Here is an 18,055-nt window from a genome sequence, read left to right as displayed (position 1 = left end):
TAGACTCAGATTTCTTGCTTGTGGTGGAGACTAGTCATGAACAGCGATTTTAAAAGGTTGCATGTGTCCCACAAGTAAGGAAGCTTGAGCTCCCTGGACTCAGAGAATTATTTGTGCTCTGAGCTGAATGACCCCTGTTTATGAGTGTAAGGAGTGAGATTCTCCCTTTCTTTCCATCTCTCCCTATTTTATAAGTAAAGTTTTGCTTTGCTGTAGAAAGTGTTTATGGGCAAGGAGTGTGGGTGGAACTGAAGCCTAGGCTTAGGGTGTTGGGGCCAACAACTGCACTTGAATGACAGTCTCACCCAGTAGCCAGACTGCCTTTGAGACCTCTGCGTATTTCTTCCCTTCAAATACAAACCAGAAGGGGAACTGAGCACAGAGGGAGAACTGTCAATGGCAAAGTAGCAGATGACTGGAAGGAGAGCTCTTTCCCCTTATCCCTGAAACTAGGAGGGAAATGGGATGAAGTTGCAAAGGACAGTATCATTTAAAACCCTGTCTTCTATGACAAAGCCAGGACACAAGGATCATAAATATGTATTTTGTGGCCTATTCCTGGGCTTCTTTAAACTGTGGTCCTTTGGCCTACAGAGAAGTCCTCGGACCCCCTTATTTTACCTCAATGATCATACAGACATAGGTTTTTTTCCTATTCTGTTTCAGAAGTGGCTTTTAATGGCTTTCAAGTTATTAACAAATAAAAAGTACCAAGGTTTTCTACTTGTATGTTATTCAGATCTTAAATTACCCAAATTTGTGTGAAAGAACTAGGCATTAAAAAAATAAGGGTATCATGAGTGAATTTCTAGAAGATTCTGTTGGATTAAAATCCAGTATTATCTTTACTAAAGACCTTGATATTTCCCTTCACGTCTGGGAGACACAAACACTTTACTTTCTAGATAAAACTGCAAAGAAGAAAAACAGCAAAACTTTAAAAACCCAGTCCACTTGATTGCTAACAGAAATGCTTTTGCTGTATCTTCTTCATAATTTGAGGACTATAATTCAACAGTGACTATCTGAGCAATCTTTTTGTAATATAAGTTTTCCTAGTAAGAATTCTTGGGAAGGGCAGTCTAGAAATAATCTCCCTAATGAAAACAATACATTCTGAAAGCGAATTGACTTGTCAGTGGTTCTGGTTCCAGCACCCCTCCTTATAATTACCGTTCATAGCAGAAGTTATGTCCTTCAAATTATTATTATTTTTTTAAGGTATCATTGGTTGAAAACCATTTGGCTGGACTGGAAGGAAGAGCATTAGCGGACATGTTTGATTTCCTGTCCAAAGAGCTGGTGAGACTGCAGGAAGAGAGAAGGGTCCACGCCTTCGCCATGCTGGCCGAGCGGCAGCGGCGCATGAGAGAGGCGGAAGAGAGCGGGCGGCGCCAGGTGGAGCAAAGGCGCCTGCGGGAGGAGGATCAGATATTTAAAGAGGCAAGTGGCGTCAGCTGGGCGGAATGGAAGCTGTCTGGACAGAAGCCCAGCAAACCAAAGAAAACCCATGACGTGAAACGGCATATGTTTTTGTTTTTTCATTTTATTCAACAAGTATATATTGACTTCCTGTATTTATATATTCCTATATATACACCAGGCACTGTACAAAGACACAGTGGAATACACCGGAGAGGATAACACGTCATGGCCACTTCTCTCCTGGAGCTTCAGTAATACATACCATGCAAATAATTATGGAATTAGAAGATGTTCTGAGTTCCACGAAGAAAACAAATAGAGCACAGTTAGGGACAGTGACATTTTAAACAGGATCCTCTGCTTGCTGTGCAAAGAGCAGGTAGGAAGGAGGCAGTGTGGAGACCAGGAAGTGAGTGTTGAAGTAGCGTTAGAGAAACTAAAAAGCAACAGAGAAATAGAGAAAGGAAGTATAACTTCCAAGTTCAGGCTTAACTGGGAAATGATGGTACTATTTTCTGAGGTAGGAAAGCCCACCTCACCCCTGCCCACCTTAAGGGCAGGGATAGAATCAGGGGTTCAGTTACTTTTGAGGAATCTAAGTGGAGGTGTTATTTTGATAGATTGATATACAAGATGATATACAAGAGAGGTTTTTGCTGAATAAATTTGGGAGTTAGTGTAACAGGTTGGTAAAGTAAAAATTCAGACCAAGATACAATGGATATGAAATTCCAAAGTGACTGAGAGGCAAATTCAGAGGAATTTCTGGGAACCAGTATAGATCTCAAAGTACTCTCTCACCCTCAACAAAAATATGAAAGGTCGAGTGTTGAAATTGGAGGGGATTTCTGAGGAGGAGTTCTTTAAAGGGAGCAGTGCTGTGAATAATAACCCTCCCCCAAGAGGCAGGCTGAGGGGACTTCCCCTTTGCTGTAGTCAAGAGAGAGGGGTCCCAGTGGGACACCTTGGAGAGCTTAATATGTATTCTTTCAGTTAGGGTGCCTAACCTCCTGGGAAATGGGGAGGAGGAGGGTGGGCTGGCTGGTGCTTTGGAGGTGAGCACAGTAGAGCCTACATGGGTGGCCAGGACTCCCAGAATATGTCAAGTCAAAGGTTGTATCAGAGCTTCCCCTGGACCAGATGTGGGCCATGTGGGAAAGAAAGAGCCAACCCAGTCCTGTCCAAGCAAGCTGTGGATAGTTTTGTGCATCTCTGGTAAAAATAAAAAAGGCTGTATCAATTTGGGGTCTTCTTATTTAGTCAGAGATCTTAATAATTTCCTGATTTCTATGAAATTAGGATTGATTCATGTATAGTACCCAATGTATATATTTTTTTAATCAAAAGACATTTTGATTAAAATTGAAGATATCCCACCCTCCTTCCTAAGAGTTTAAGAAGTTGGGGTAATATATTGTCAAGTTGGGGTTTGTAACTTGAGTGGCAGATAATCTACAATGTGTAACCGCCCATAAAAATTTGTATTCTAGGTTTATACCATCTTAACACATTGCTCCAAAGAGTCATTGAGATTTAGTTGGCTTAGGAAATATTACCCAACTGGAATTTCCCATCTCCCACCAACTATCACTAAGGAAAACACCCAGCTGGGGATGAGAACAGAGGCAAAGGGAACAGCAGAACCACTGTTCTCAAACACATAAAAAGGAAGAAACTGGTAGAAAGCTTTGTAGACAGGTCTCTTCTACATGGGAATGATGCCAGAAGATGTTAGCTGTGTCTAGGAAAGATGAGAAAATGTTCAGGTGACCCAGTCTGATTTAGAGACCATTTATGTAAAGAATGTATCCAGTACTCATGAGCCCACAGATTCAAATAACCCACACTGTTTTAATTCTCAATTTCCCTCCCAAATTAAAATTCAATCATTGTTGTTCTTCCTCCTTCCCAAAACCCCCTTTATATAGACTCTCTTGAAGATGAGTAGGCCTCCAAATAAATACACCAAAACTCAGAAATGTATATCAGAAAAAATAGCAGGTAGTTATTGAGAAGCACAAATACAGGAAGTCATAGACTCATATTTAAATACAATACACACTCATATACTTTAGCAGGCCTATTGTGCTGCTCTGGAGCCACTAAAGTCCATATTCTTTTAATCCATCCCTATGGGGAAAGACTGACTGTTGGTGAGACCTTTTGGTTCAATTGAGATGTGACTCATCTCATTCAGTGTAGGACTTAATCCCTTTATTGGGGTCTTTATGAGGGAAAGAGAGAGAAAATGCCCAGAGGCATTTGGAAGAGAACCATTGAAACCACAACCTAGGAGAGAAGGATCAGCAGACACCATTGTCATATACCTTCCCATATGACAGAGGAACCCCAGATGCCAGCAGCCTTTCCTCAGAGATGGTATCTTCCCCTTGATGCTTAATTTGGACATTTACATGGCCTTAGAAATGTAAATTTGTAACCTAAAAAAATCCCCATTGAAAAAGCCAACCTATTTCTGTATATTGCACTCTGGCAGCTTTAGTAACCAAAGCACACACACACAAAGACATAGTCACAAATATAATCCAGTATGCACAATGTTAGCAAATACATGGAGGAACACAAACATACATATAGCCACCTACATATTTCCTTATTCACTCCTGTGTAACATATAAGCAAAAACATATCCAGAAACTTACCCATTTATAAAGTTACACATAAACACACCACTACGTATACTGATGCAGGTGGACTGTATTAGTTTGAAAGCTGCTGGAATGCAGTATACCAGATGTGGAACAGCTTTTTAAAATGAAAATTTATAAAATTGCAAGTTTACAGTTCTAAGGCCATGAAAATGTCCAAATTAAGGCAAGCCTATAAAAATGTCCTAAGGCATCCAGGGAAAAATGCCTTGGCTCAAAAAGATCAATGACATTCACGGTTTCACTCTCAGCTGGAAAGGTACATGACAATGTCTGCTAGCTTTCTCTCCAGGCTTCTTCAGTGGCTTCCTTGGGGGTGTTTTCTTTATGCATTTCCAAAAGTCTCTGGCTTTGTGGGCTCTGTTGGTTCTGAAGCTTTTTCCAAAATGGTTCCCTCTTAAAGGGCTCCAGTAAGCAACCCCACCTTGAATGGGTGGAGACACATCTCCATGGGAACCATCTAATCAAAAATTACTACCCACAATTAGATGGGTCACATCTCCATGGAAATAATAAAATGATTCCACCCAGCAATATTGAATAAGGATTAAAGAACTTGGCTTTCCTGGGGTACACAACAATTCAAACTGGCACATGAACTAAATGAAACTTCCTCCTTGGAAATATTAGAAAACTTGGCTATCTAATTGTTCCATATAGATGCAGTTTGCTTCTTAAGTAAGATTGCAGGCTCTGTGAGAACAGGCATTTTATATATTCCTTTAGTGCCTTGCACAGTAGCAGCACAGATCCCAGTACATGCTATACATTCAGCAAATGCTGAATGTATTTGCTTGGTTGGTTTGTTAACATTGGTTTTTGGGACTTTCCCAGAGGGAAGTCATAGGGATTCAAGGGTATAGACAAGGTGTTAGACATTGCTACTCAACAAGTTTCACTTATTCCAAATTCTGCCACAGTACCAGTCAAGAAACAGGTATTGAGTTGCTACTAAGTTCCAGGCATATTCACAAATACAGTATAATATTCAATATTCTATAATATTGGGGGTAGAAAGGGCTCTACCCCCAAGGAGCTCATGTTTGTTGCGACAGATCCATATACAACTAAGTATGCTGTGCTTGATGCTTATGATACTTAGTATGTATTTACCTGTAAAACAGGTAAAAGTTTATGGTTTCATACAAAAGGAGCAAAACTATAAAGAAAAGCAAAGGCGCATTTACTGTGAAAGTCATAAGAATAGAAAGGGGCTGTGGTCAGGAAGAATCTTCTGGAACACTAGAAATGGCCATGTGGGTGCTAGCCTTACACTAGTACATTACGTTGCATTTATGTGCTCAGCATACTTCTCTATGTGTATTCCATCTCATAATTTCAAGAGCACTTTAAAAAGAAGCACTCCAGGGCAGATATGGTAGTTCAATGAATTCATCAGAGCCCCAGGATCCTGTTAGCTTTCTGCTTTTCCATCCCTAAGGCACAGCCCTTGTGACAATTTAAGATGACTTCTGGTTTTCCAGCCATTATATCCCCATTCTTTGAGGAAAAGAGAAAAAAGAAACTAAGTCTCGCCCTTGAGAATCCTTTCTATGAGCTGCACATACCTGTTTTGCATATGTCTCCTTGGCCAGAATTCAGTCATAGGGCCATCCCTAGCTATGGGTGTTAGGAAAGTAGTCTTTATTCTAGGCATCTGCTTGCCCTGCTAAAACCCAGGAGTGCCATAACTTAAGAGTAAAAGGAGAAAGGATACTGGGAGATACCTTGTAGTCTATTCCACAGTTTGATCAAATTACCCTATTGGTAAGAACAGAGCTAGAATCCAAACCAGAGCTATTAGCTTTGAAGCCCGTGATCTTCCTCCAGTGCTGTATTGTCCACCCTTGACTAAGGTCCATAATTCTAACACAGGCTAAGTGTGTGGCAGCTGCCCAGAATGGGTAGCTAGGTGGATTAGAAAGAGACTGACTGTATGGTAAAGAAAAGAAATGATGTGAAGAGACTATTGATAAAATACACGTACTAAGAAAAGTCAACCAACGTGTACTTGTCCTTGGTTTGTTTACAATGGCATTCCTGTTTTCAGTGAGTGGGAATGTTTTTACTTTGTGCAGGTGATTAAAGTTCATCAAAGTACCGTAACCTCCTATCTAGAAGACATAATATTGAATACGGAAGAAAATACTGCAGAAGAACAAGCCAGGGCAGAAATTGAGAAGATGGCTGAGGAAATCAATGACATTGCTTATGAAATAGAAAACCGGTACGTATCAAGAGAACAGGTTGCAGAATGGGTAACCCATTTACTTTCACTCATTTGTATTTTGAGGTTGAGCTTAAGATATCACCACCAAGGAAGGTATATGACCCATTCTTCAGTGTCCAATATTTTATTAGCATATTAACATATAGTATAACATCTAGGAACATTGAGAATTGAATTCTCAATTATCCTCTGCAATCTGGATACTTTCATATTACTTACTTACAGAATATTCCAAAGCATGAAAACAATGTGAATAGGTGTGTGAAACACAGCAGAGCCACTGCAAGAGGTTTTTGGCTTCCATGCATGAGCTGTATGTCTAGTATTCCCTTCATGGCAGGCACGGTAAGTGAAGAACAGGATAAAAATCGAATTTTCCATAGAGTTAACTGAGCTTACCTGCAATGTGATATTTCTGATCACTTAATCAGGAAAAGGAGATAGTAGAATTTGAGCAGTGGAATTCCTTACATAAGCAGGGCAGATTAAGTATAAATAAGCATTTCAAGTAAGGCAACAAAGATTTCTAAATAAATAGTTCCATTTATTTTTTTATTTTTAGTCGAACTGAGCTTCAGTCAGAGGAGATTGTTGCCGAGTTGGTTTATAGTTTCCTGATTCCAGAAGTGCAAAAGGACTTTGTCAAAGAAAAAGGTAAGCCAAAGCAAATGCTTCATTTCAGGATTTTCTTTATAGGTACAAATTATTTTCAATATCCCAGAGATTTAGAACTGAGCAGAGTTATGGGGAAATTTCTGAAGGACAATTACTGAGTTTTCTTATTTCAGAGCTTGTCAAGTTCTCTTCATGCTGTCTGATTCCAGAATATAATCTAGTATAAATGGAATGCAGTTTAAATAGCTTGACAGAGTGTCAAAATCCAAGCTTTCTTTAAAGGAAGCTCATTTCTCCAGTTTGCTGAATGGGTGTATTTTATTTTATCTTATTTTTTCTTTATTTTAACATAAAACGCATGTTGAAAATATGCAGGATTTTCAGACAATAGCAGCCTTTTGGAAACAAGACTGTATTGGTCAGGGTTCTCTAGAGAAATAGTGCCAACAGACATCTCTCTAAATGAGATTTTTATAGGAATTGTTTCATGTGACCATGGGGTTAGGCAAGTCCAAATTCCATAGGCAGGCTACAAACTGGGAACTCCAATAAATGTTTTAGATGAATTCCCCAGGAGAAGCTGGTTGGCTGAAGTAGAGCTGGAAATTCTCTCTTCTGACTGCTGAGATCATCACTTCTCCTTTTAAAGCTTTCCACTAATTGGATGAGACGTCTCTCATTGCTGAAGGCAATCTCCTCAGTTGATTGTAGATGTAATCAACCCTAGATGCATATTACATCCATGAAGTGTCCACACAGTAAGACACAGGCCAATGCTTGCTTGCCCAAACAACTAGACACCAAAGCCTGGCCACGTTGACACATGAACTTAACCATCACAAGGCACACAAGTGCCTTGGGTGTTAACAAGCAGGGATACCTACACAGACTAAATACACTTTGCTACTCTGCTTGTGCCACAAATATCTTCTGCTTCTGTAGGGACTGTATCTAATTAATATATATTCTAATTTATTGTTGTAAAGAGAGTTATATTGTTTAAAGATTGAAGTGTTTAGTCAGTAGAGAAGGAGAGAAAAAAATATTTCAAAAAAAAAAGTATTCTTCTAGAACAGGCTACTGGTGGCAGATCTGATCCCAGAGAGCCTGGTACAACCAGGAAAAGACCAATATATAAGTGGAATAACAGCTTGAAGTTCCCAGAGTTATGCAGGAGGATTCTGGACAGGTTTAAGCAAAAAAGTGTGCACTATTTCAGATTGCTTCTCCAAGGATAAAGGAATGTGGAATTCCAATGCATTTGGAGAAGAAAAGAAATATTGTATTTTCTTAATACCTGGTTGTTCTATAATTTTTTAACCAGTGCACTCTAGTATAAGCATTTGATTTGTTTCCAGTAGTTTTTCTTTGACAGTGCTGCAGTCAATGTCTTTTATTGACTGTTTTATTTAACATCATCTCCTAGCCATGTTTCTGAGAATAAATTTCTAGCAGAACAAGTGATAGGACAAAGGGCATATGCATTTTACATTTTGATGGGAACTACTAAATTGCCCCATCAAAATATTCTTCATTCTTGCACCAACAAACGTATGCTACTGCCAACAGAAATAAACACTCAGATCAAATAATAAATATTTCTGTGGTCAACTTATATTAGAAAAAGGGATCTTAAGGTTTTTAGAGTCTTAAAGAAATATGAAATTCCTTTCTACTTCTAAGTCCCAAATGAGATCAGTCAAACTGCTTCAGATAATTTTCATGTGGGGATTAATATTTACTAGTTTATGATTTAAAGTTGTTAATGGCTAGGGAGGCTGATCCCCTCCCCTAACTTCTCCTGGGCCTGAAGGGAAAGAGTTAGAGGAAGAATCTGTTGTGATTTGTCTGCATGCAAATTGGGTTAGTCCTTGGTCTCTTCCCTTTAAGATTTATGCCAAATCAAGAAAGCCATTGGACAGGGATCCCGCTCTTGGACCTTTTGTTTCTCTTTTCAAATAAGAGAACCAGGTACACTCTTTACCCCAAATTATGATAATATTATATAAAGCCCTTTTTGAGATCTCATTTTTAAAAATAGTGAATGGATTATAAAGACTGTGCAAGAGACATTTTATGGATATAAAATAACAGTAATTACCTAATTTTAAATGCCTACTAAGTTCCAGGCAGTACACTAAGCATTTTTAAACATACATTATCTCTGTGTGTTACAACAGTTGTAGGTGTATTCTCATTTTACAGTTAAGGAAATCAGTGCTTAGAGGCGTTATAAGACTTGCCCCAAAACCACACGGAGAGTAGAAGGTTCTGAACCATGATGTCTGTGGCTTCAAAGGCCCTCTCAGTTAGTTAGACTCAGTTGTCAACTTGGCCAGGTGAGCATACCTAATCTTGTTGCTGCGGACATAAGCCAACGGTACATGAACCTCATCTGTTGCCAATTAGATCTGCAGTCAGCTAGGAGGCGTGTCTGCTTCAATGAGTGACGTTTGACTTAATTGGCTGGTGCTTAAATGAGAGAACGCAATGTAGCACAGCCTAAGCAGCTCGGCATTCCTCATCTCAGCACTAGCAGCTTAGCCCAGGCCTTTGGAGATGCAGAAAGAAGTCACCCCGGGGAAAGTTGTTGGAACCCAGGGGCCTGGAGAGAAGACCAGCAGAGACCATCTTGTGCCTTCCACGTAAGAAAGAACCTCAGTGGAAAGTTAGCTGCCTTTCCTCTGAAGAATCAACAAAATAAATCCCCTTTTATTAAAAGCCAATCCGTCTCTGATGTGTTGCATTCTGGCAGCTAGCAAACTAGAACAGTGTACCCCTGTGAAGCGTAATGAGCTGCTGTGTGAACTACCCTGTGGATACTAGCTGATACCGAATCACAGAATCCACAGTACTTCTTACTGCCCTTTACTTGTTATATGACTTTGGGTAAATCACCTAATCTCTCCATGATTCAGTTTCCTCTTCTGAAATGAAGGTATTCGTAGTACTCTCTTTTAGGGTTGTAGAGAGGATTAAATGAATAATCCTGTGTCAATTACTTAAAACAGTGCCCAGAACAAAGTAAGTGCTCAACAAATGCTACGTGCTAACGTCCTCATCTTCATTATTATTACTCCTTTCCAAAGGCTTAGATATTTAGTATTGTTGTAGTTTGGAGTTTTGGTAATATATATTCTTAGAATATGGAGCTAGGATCACTCTCTAAAACCCTGTGCTCAGAAACTCATTATCTATCAATAAGTGCCTTCCACACTAGGGATTAAAGCTCAAAAAAAGAGATTATATTCGAAGTCTCTACCTTTAAGTCACTTACAATCTAAGTAAAAATAAAATGTGTCTCACGAGAAGTAGTTCAGTGCTGAAGAGGCTGAAACAAACTTGAGATGATAAATATGGGCTGACATATTCAGAGGAAACTTCCTAGAGATGCTGGGATTTAAACAGAGTTTTGCAAAAAGGGTAGGTGTAGGAGGGTAGGCATTCCAGGTAAGGTGGACAGCTGAGGAGTGGGGATGGTAGCGAGTCTTGTGGGGAGGAGAATGACCTGACTGAAGCAGAAAGTGTGAGTAGGGGGAGCAGCAAAAAATCAGGTCTGGGCTTGGTTTATCTTTAAAAGGTGTCCTTCCAAGACAGAGCAGACAATCTTTATTTAACCCCACCAGTCGAAGAATATATATGTGGTTTGCAAAATTACCGTTTTTATTACTGTGCTCTCCAAAGCCTTGGGAATGGTTTCATTCAGATTTTCAGAGTAAAAATGTTCCTGTCACTTTGGCACAGTGAGGAACGCACAGCGGAAGCATATTCTTGCAGCCCATCAGATCATCCATGGATACACTGAAGCTATGGCCATAAAGAATTTTGCTAAGCAACAGCAAGCTGATGTCACAGATACAGATGAATTACATGAAGAAGTAACTCAAAATGAAGAAGACCACTAAGGTGAGTTTGAGTTTTCATCTGGGAATGGAGAGAGGAGGCAAAACAGCATCATTCAACTTTGTGCTTTACTCTAACAATCGCAATGTGAAAAAATTATCTTTTGCTAAGGAAAATAAAGCATTCCCACATAAACTGGCACATTTCATCTAGATTCTAGAATCTACTATTGAAGTTATTAGAGAATAGAGTTGATTGCTGCAACTGAATTCCAGTAATCCAGAAAACAGGACCTCTAGAGGATTTTTTTATGGGGCTGTACTCCATCACAAATAAAGTTACAGAACGTGTCAGAATTATGAAAAGCTTGTTCTTGTGGAGGCAAGCAAGGTACGCCCGCGTGCATTGTGTGAGCACAGAATGAGGTACAGAGCCTGCTGTTCCTTCCCAAATACCTACTGTAATGCTCAGTAGGCTCAACTAAACATTGATACTCTCAGGACTAACATTGGCCACATTTGGAATCGACAGGAACCACAGCTTGCCAGCAGGGCAGCCTCAAAGCATTTCTCTTCCTGTAAGAGCTCTGTCAGGGTCCACACAGAAGAGCACCTCACTATTTTCTTTAGCCTCCAGGTATAAAGCTCAGGTGCTAGGAGAAGAGATTCACTTTGGTTGGATGCATGAGCTACCCTGCTTAGACGCCGCATACCTCAGGAGCTAGTATCTCTTGTAATAATGACTCCGTAGGCCTGTTTCCAGGCTCCCCACAGTGCTCATTACAAACTCAGCAAACTCAGGGAAGCGCAGAGCTATGGCTTTATGTTAGGTATTAATAGTTCATTTATAATTCCTCCTCCCACTCCAGATGTAATTTACCAATTGAAAGGCATTTTTACCTTAAATAATTTGCTTAATAAGATAGTTGGCATATAACGCTTTATCACGTTCCTAGGAAAACAGAGCTGAACAGTCCATTGAAAGTAAAAATCTCATGCAGAGGGGGAGAGCCAACCCCTTGCTTAAATCCTCTCCCTTAAACCTTCCATGGGGGAGGCACATCTTCAACCACCTGAGGCCTGAGGATGTTCAAACTATCAAGGTTAGGAGAAAGCACCAAGGCTTATGGAGAAATTTTATACTGTTATTCAGAGGGTTTGGGTATTGCTATTTTAAAACTTCAACTTCTGTGTGAGACTAAAGGGAGAGATATTTATTAGGTACAAAATTTATATTTTGGGTAGTACATTATCTAATTTAACTTGTATGGTCAGTTTAGTTGGACACCATAAGTACATGGAATCTTGAACAGGTTGTAAGATTTTGTTGGTTTGTCCAGGTTAGTGCAATGCCCCAATAAATCCCAAGAGTAATTTGGGCAGTAAATAAAGAAGTATTTCCAAAGTCCCCTTGGGGGACTTGGGAGAAAGGAGGAAACATTCAATTTCCCCATTTGGAGTATTTCTGATATTCTTGCAAGCCATGGGGACAGCCCTCAATCTTGGGGTTTGCCCCTATGAAATTTATTTCTGCAAAGGATAGGCTAAGGCTACTTAAAATTAGGCCCAAAAGTCATCCCCAGAGAACCTCTTTTGTTGCTTAGATGTGGCCTCTTTCTCAAAGCCAACTTGGCAGATGAACTCACTGCCCACCCTCCTACATGGAGTATGACTCCCAGGGGTGTAAATCTCCCTGGCAACATGGGACAGAAATCCCAGGATGAACTGAGACCCAGCATCAAGAGATTGAGAAAGCCTTGACCAAAGGGGCGAAGACAGAAATGAGACAAAGTAAAGTTTCAGTGGCTGAGAGATTTCAAACAGAATCAAGAGATTATCCTGGAGGTAATTTTTATGCATTAAATAGATACCCCTTTTTATTTTATGGTATATTTGAATGGCTGGAGGGAAGTACCTGAAACTGTTGAGCTGTGTTCTATTAGCCTTGATTCTTGAAAATGATTGTATAATGATATAATGTTTACAGTGTGACTGTGTGATTGTGAAAACCTTGTGTCTGGGGTGCACAGGTGGTTCAGTGGTAGAATGCCCGCCTTCCATGCGGGAGACCTGGATTCGATTCTTGGACCACGCACCTAAAAAAAAAAAAAAGAAAGAAAAACCCTTTTATCTGATGTTCCTTTCATCCAGGGTATGGACAGATGAGTAAAAAAAATGGATAAATAAATAAATAATAGGGGGGTCAAAGGGTAAAATAAATTGGGTAGATGGAAATATTAGTGGTTGATGAGAGGAGGGGTAAGGTGTATGTTATGTATGAGTTTTTTGTTTTTTCTTTTTATTTCTTTTTCTGGAGTGATGCAAATGTTCTAAAAAATGATCACGGTGATGAATACACAACTGATGATAGTATGAGCCACTGATTGTACACCATGGATGGAATGTATGTGTGTGAAAATTTCTCAATAAAAATTTTTAATGAAAAAAAGATTTGCATATTAGCCAACTCTACTGCTAGCACAGTGTATAATCTTGTACAGGTAACTTCCTTTCACTTGAGCTTTGCTTGTGCACATATGCCCAAGAGACCCTCTGTAGGGGACTCTATCTGTGTTTGAGACTTTAAGTCCCAGTCAAAGGGGATCATGAAAGGGAAGGATAGATGAAGGGGAAGTTAAGAAAGAGAGCAGAGACTAAACTGATTTCACCTATAAATTACAGCAGAAAAATCTTTTGCATTTAATTAATAATGAAATAGCCTCTAGAAATCATTAAAAACATAAACTATGTTTAGTACCTGTATTTGCATGTACATATACCACCTAAACAATATAACTTCAGGCAAAGCATATTGTGTACCTTACTGTGATAAAAATCACCTTTAGTATTGGTGTACTCATTTTTCTTACGTACACATTTAATGAGTTTAATAGTTTACAGTTTGAATCAAAAACATCTATGTTTATTTTTGAGTATAATGCCTGTTCCATAACATCCATAGTTACCTGTGAAATACAGAGGAGTGTTAAAATGAACTTAATTTTTATGTTTAGTGAAAATAAAATACACTTCATTAAAACCTATGTAAAGCATATATGGCTGTTAAAAAGTCTAGTTGCTCTACTCTTCCCAAAAATACTCTAGTTGCCAGGTTAATTACAACACTCAGCAATGATCAACCACTAAAATAAGAAAGTATTTTTTGTTAATACATTATTAAATGGTTAGAGTATGATGCTCAGTTGGTTCCAAAATATATATTCCTCCCTCTTCCTTCACACAGAAGGGAGGAGAGAAAAAAAGATGTGAGAGTATTTAATAATTGTAGGGAAAAGGGTCCAAAATAATTTTGGACCATTGATTCAAAAAATAATTTTATATCAGCTCGAAGGCAATAGAGGGAGCTAATAAAATGGTGAAGGGTCTCTGGGCCAAAATCTAGGAGAAGACAGAAGTTAAGAGAATTGAGCCTGGCACTTGGAGCCATTTTGTCCCTGGGAGAATATGTTAGTTCTGAAAAATGTGGCTGAAAGTCTGAGCAATGCTTTTAAAAGCTTTGCAAGACTGGGGAACAAAGTTGAGGCCCTACTAAGCCTTCTCCATTTGGTTTGGAACTACAAAAGGCTATGTTTCAGTAAACTATCTCTGACAAAGACTAACGCTTGGCTTCTAATTTTCTGGATGTCCAAATAAATCTCAATCTCCTAAATAAAATAGGAGATCCTTGATTCCTATTTTCCTAAGGAGCTGTCAGAAACAAAATTTAAATTTTATTTTCACTAACAATTTTTCATATACAATTCCCCAAACACAAAGAGTTCCAGGCACATAAGGAAACATAACTTGGACAAGCAGCAGCAGAAACAACATATGACAGAAACACTTACGAAGAACACATTTTGGGTGCATGGGTGGTTCAGTGGTAGAATGCTCACCTTCCATGCAGGAGACCCAGATTCAATCCCTGGACCATGCACCTCCCCCCAAAAAATGAAGAACACGTTTTAAAATAACTAAGCTTACTATGTTCACTGAGATGAAAGTCAGTATTGAAATTTTCATGAGGACTATGAACAAAAAAATATATGGCAGATTTGAAGAAAAATACAATAGGAAGGTAGGAAGATGGCAGAGTAGAACACTCCAGGAATCAGTCCCTCCATGAGGACAACTGTTAAACATTCAGGAAATGTCTGAATCAACTATTTAGAAACTTCATAATCCAGTAGAACTCTGTACAGCATCCAGGTAAGAACAGGTAAATACTATTAAATTGCTCTCTCCACCTTGCAGTTACCAGTCCCCACCCCTCCACTCTCACAGCAGACCACATTGGGGTCTGGCCAGTAGTATAGCTTGCTGGTGCCAGAATGGGACATAAAAACCCGTTACCCCAAGATCCGGAGTAGCATGGACCGATCTCTGATCAGCTTTTGATTAGTGACTTCAGATCACTGGGGGCCCATCTCTGAGGGTGGTCATTGTTTCAACCCACCCTGGACAAGGGTAGCAGAAGAAATTTAACGATGATATGCTTCCTCAGAGCTGCAGAGGGCATTTGAAGGGCTATATTTTCTGGGTAGATCAAGAAAACACAGCTTTAGGAATCCATGGACGAAGCACCTGACATGCTTCCTGGCCCCTCTGTCATCCCCTCTCCAGGGAAGTTTGGAGGTAGCTGGTCCTTCCTTTATAGGTCCCTGCCCTTGTCTTTATTCCAACTGGGAAAGATTGACTTGGGAAACTCTCCCTCTCTGTCTACCTAGAATTTGCCTCCCATGCAAAAGCAGCTTGAGACAATGAAAGCAGTTTAAAACAGACTGTGCAACAGGACTAGATACAAAAACTCAAAAATGGACAGCACAATAATACCTAATTGTAAGTAATCATGTTAAAACACTGAATGAAGCTGCATCTGAGCTATAGGTTTTTTTTTGTCTGTCTGTTTGTTTGTCTTTTTTTTTTGTACTATTATTATTATTTTTATTTTTTTCTCTATATTAACATTCTATATCTTTTTCTGTTGTTTTGCTAGTTCTTATTCTAAATCGATGCAAATGTACTAAGAAATGATGATCATGCATCTATGTGATGATATTAAGAATTACTGATTGCATATGTAGAATGGAATGATTTCTAAATGTTGGGTTAATTTCTTTTTTTTTCTTTAATTAATAAAAATAAATAAAAAAAAAAAAAGACAGATATACCAACTGTTGGCCAGGGTGTGGAGGAATTTGGATCCTCATTACACTGCTGGGGGTACATAGAATGGTGCAGCTGCTTTGGAAAACAGTCTGGCATGCTCCCGAAAAGGGTAAACACAGTTACCATATGACCCAACAGTTGCACTTCTAGGTATCTACTGAAAAGAATTGAAAATGTTTGTCTGCACAAAAACTTGTACATGAATGTTCATAATAGACATTCATAATAGCCAAAAAGTAGAAACAATCCAAATGGACATCAACTGATGAATGGAGAAAACAACAAAATATGATATGTCTGTACAGCAGAATATTATTCAGCAGTAAAAAGGAATGAAGTACTGATACATGTGACAGCATGGGTGAACTTCGAAAACTCTATGCTAAGTGAAAGACCAGTCACAAAAGACCACATCTTCTATGACACCATTTACCCAAAATATCCCGAATAAGCAAATCTATAGAGACAGAAAGTGAGTTAGTAGTTGCTAGGATGGGGAAGAAATGGAATTGGGGAGAAATGGAGGGAGGTAATGGGGGGACCAATGGGTATGGGTTTCTTTCTTGGTCTGATGAAGATGCTCTGGAATTAAACAGTGGTGGTGGCTGCACAGCTCTGTGGTTATGCTAAAAAACCATTGAATTGTATGCTTAAAAAGTGGTGCACCAGAAAAAAGTCCCAAATATTTGTCCCACATTTTCCTTCGGACAGGCCTGAAAAATGAAAAGACACAAATCAAATGATAATGACTCAACCGCTGCTACTTTCTAGTGCAGTCCATCAGAAGAGTGAAAATCGGTGTCCCTCTGTTTCTTGTGACCATCCTGTTGGCATAACCAATCAAAGGGAAGGGTATGTCCCATAAACCCGCTTTGTCATAGGGTAATGCTGATGACCGGGCCACTGTCCTAGAAGACAACAGTCCCAGCTTGGGAGGCAGCCGTCCTTGGCAACAGTGTCACTGGACATCTCGTAGGACTAATGTCATTTTCATAGGCTGAAACCAGACAGGATTGTTCGGGAGGCAGGCCTGAGACATTTTCCCTCTGGCATGGATCCAGCTGAAAAGATTTGATTTCTGTGCTTGCAGAACAAGTTCTGGATTTGCGCACGCACACACACACAAATTTGTACCACTTATTTCTTAAATGTGCTTTTTTGAGTATTTTCTGTTCGTTTGTTTGTTTTGTTTATTTACCAAGGACCTAGTAGTAATTCCACTTTGGGAAATCCATCCTAAAGAAAAGCCTTAAAATCAGAAAAAGCCATGTGCATAAAGACATTTCTCACAGCATTCTTGCATTAGGGAAAAAGTGCCTAGCAATTGGAGAGTGGTGAAATAAAACATTTCGGCATCATAAAGCCATTAAAGTAATGATGGTCAAGCTATGTACAGTGTGATGACATGTATGGAAACCTTCATACATAAAAATAGTAGCTACCTTAGGATACTGGGGATGGCATGTGGTATTTTTTCATTTCTTTCCCCCCATTTTTCTGTACTGTGCACTTATTACTTTTAGTATAAAATAATAAAATTATTTTTAAATTAAAAAAAAACACACAACTAAGGCAGGTATCCTGGGGAAAAGGTTTGAAAAAATGATTTTCAAAATGCTCAAGCAGATGACGGAAAATGCAGAGAAAGAACTAAAGGATGTCAGGAAAACAATGAATGAGCAATATGAGAATCTAAATAACCAGAAATTTTTAAAAGAAATCAGACAGAATTACTGAGTTGAAGATCACAAAAACTGAAAAGAATAATTTCCAGGAGGATTTCAACAGATAGCAGAAGAAAGAATCAACAAGCAATCTCAAAGACAAGACCATTAAAATGTGTCAGGCTGAGGAACAGAAAGAAAAAGGAATTATAAAAAGCATAAATAAGAGAATTCTGGGACACCATTAAGCGTGATCTATGCCTTATGGAGAAGGAGAAGAAAGAGAGAAAGGGAGGAACAGAAGGAATATTCAAAGAAATAATGACAAAAAACTTCCCAAACTTATTTTGGTTTGCTAAATCTAATGGGATGTAATTAATATAACCAAAAAATGGACTGGCTTTTAACAATAGGAATTTATTAGCTTACAAGTTTACAATT

General features: G+C 39.0%; 1 protein-coding gene across 4 annotated transcripts in view; it reads left to right on the top strand.

Moving 5' to 3' along the window:
• The window catches only part of CFAP91 (cilia and flagella associated protein 91), a 109,578-nt gene that overhangs the window by 64,208 nt on the left and 27,315 nt on the right, over positions 1-18,055 (top strand). For 3 of the 4 annotated variants that reach the window (XM_077118232.1, XM_077118230.1, XM_077118231.1), the window contains 4 exons: positions 1,222-1,443; positions 6,173-6,321; positions 6,887-6,978; positions 10,684-10,845. In XM_077118232.1, coding sequence (XP_076974347.1) covers positions 1,222-1,443; positions 6,173-6,321; positions 6,887-6,978; positions 10,684-10,844 — 624 coding nt within the window. In that variant the 3' untranslated portion in view covers position 10,845. Of the gene's footprint in view, positions 1-1,221; positions 1,444-6,172; positions 6,322-6,886; positions 6,979-10,683; positions 12,933-18,055 lie in introns of those variants that run through there. The other variant, XM_077118229.1, reaches the window with a different exon arrangement.

This window comes from Tamandua tetradactyla, chromosome 10 (assembly GCF_023851605.1).
Source record: "Tamandua tetradactyla isolate mTamTet1 chromosome 10, mTamTet1.pri, whole genome shotgun sequence".
Lineage (NCBI taxonomy): Eukaryota > Metazoa > Chordata > Mammalia > Pilosa > Myrmecophagidae > Tamandua > Tamandua tetradactyla.
This window is presented reverse-complemented; position numbering and strand designations above follow the sequence as displayed.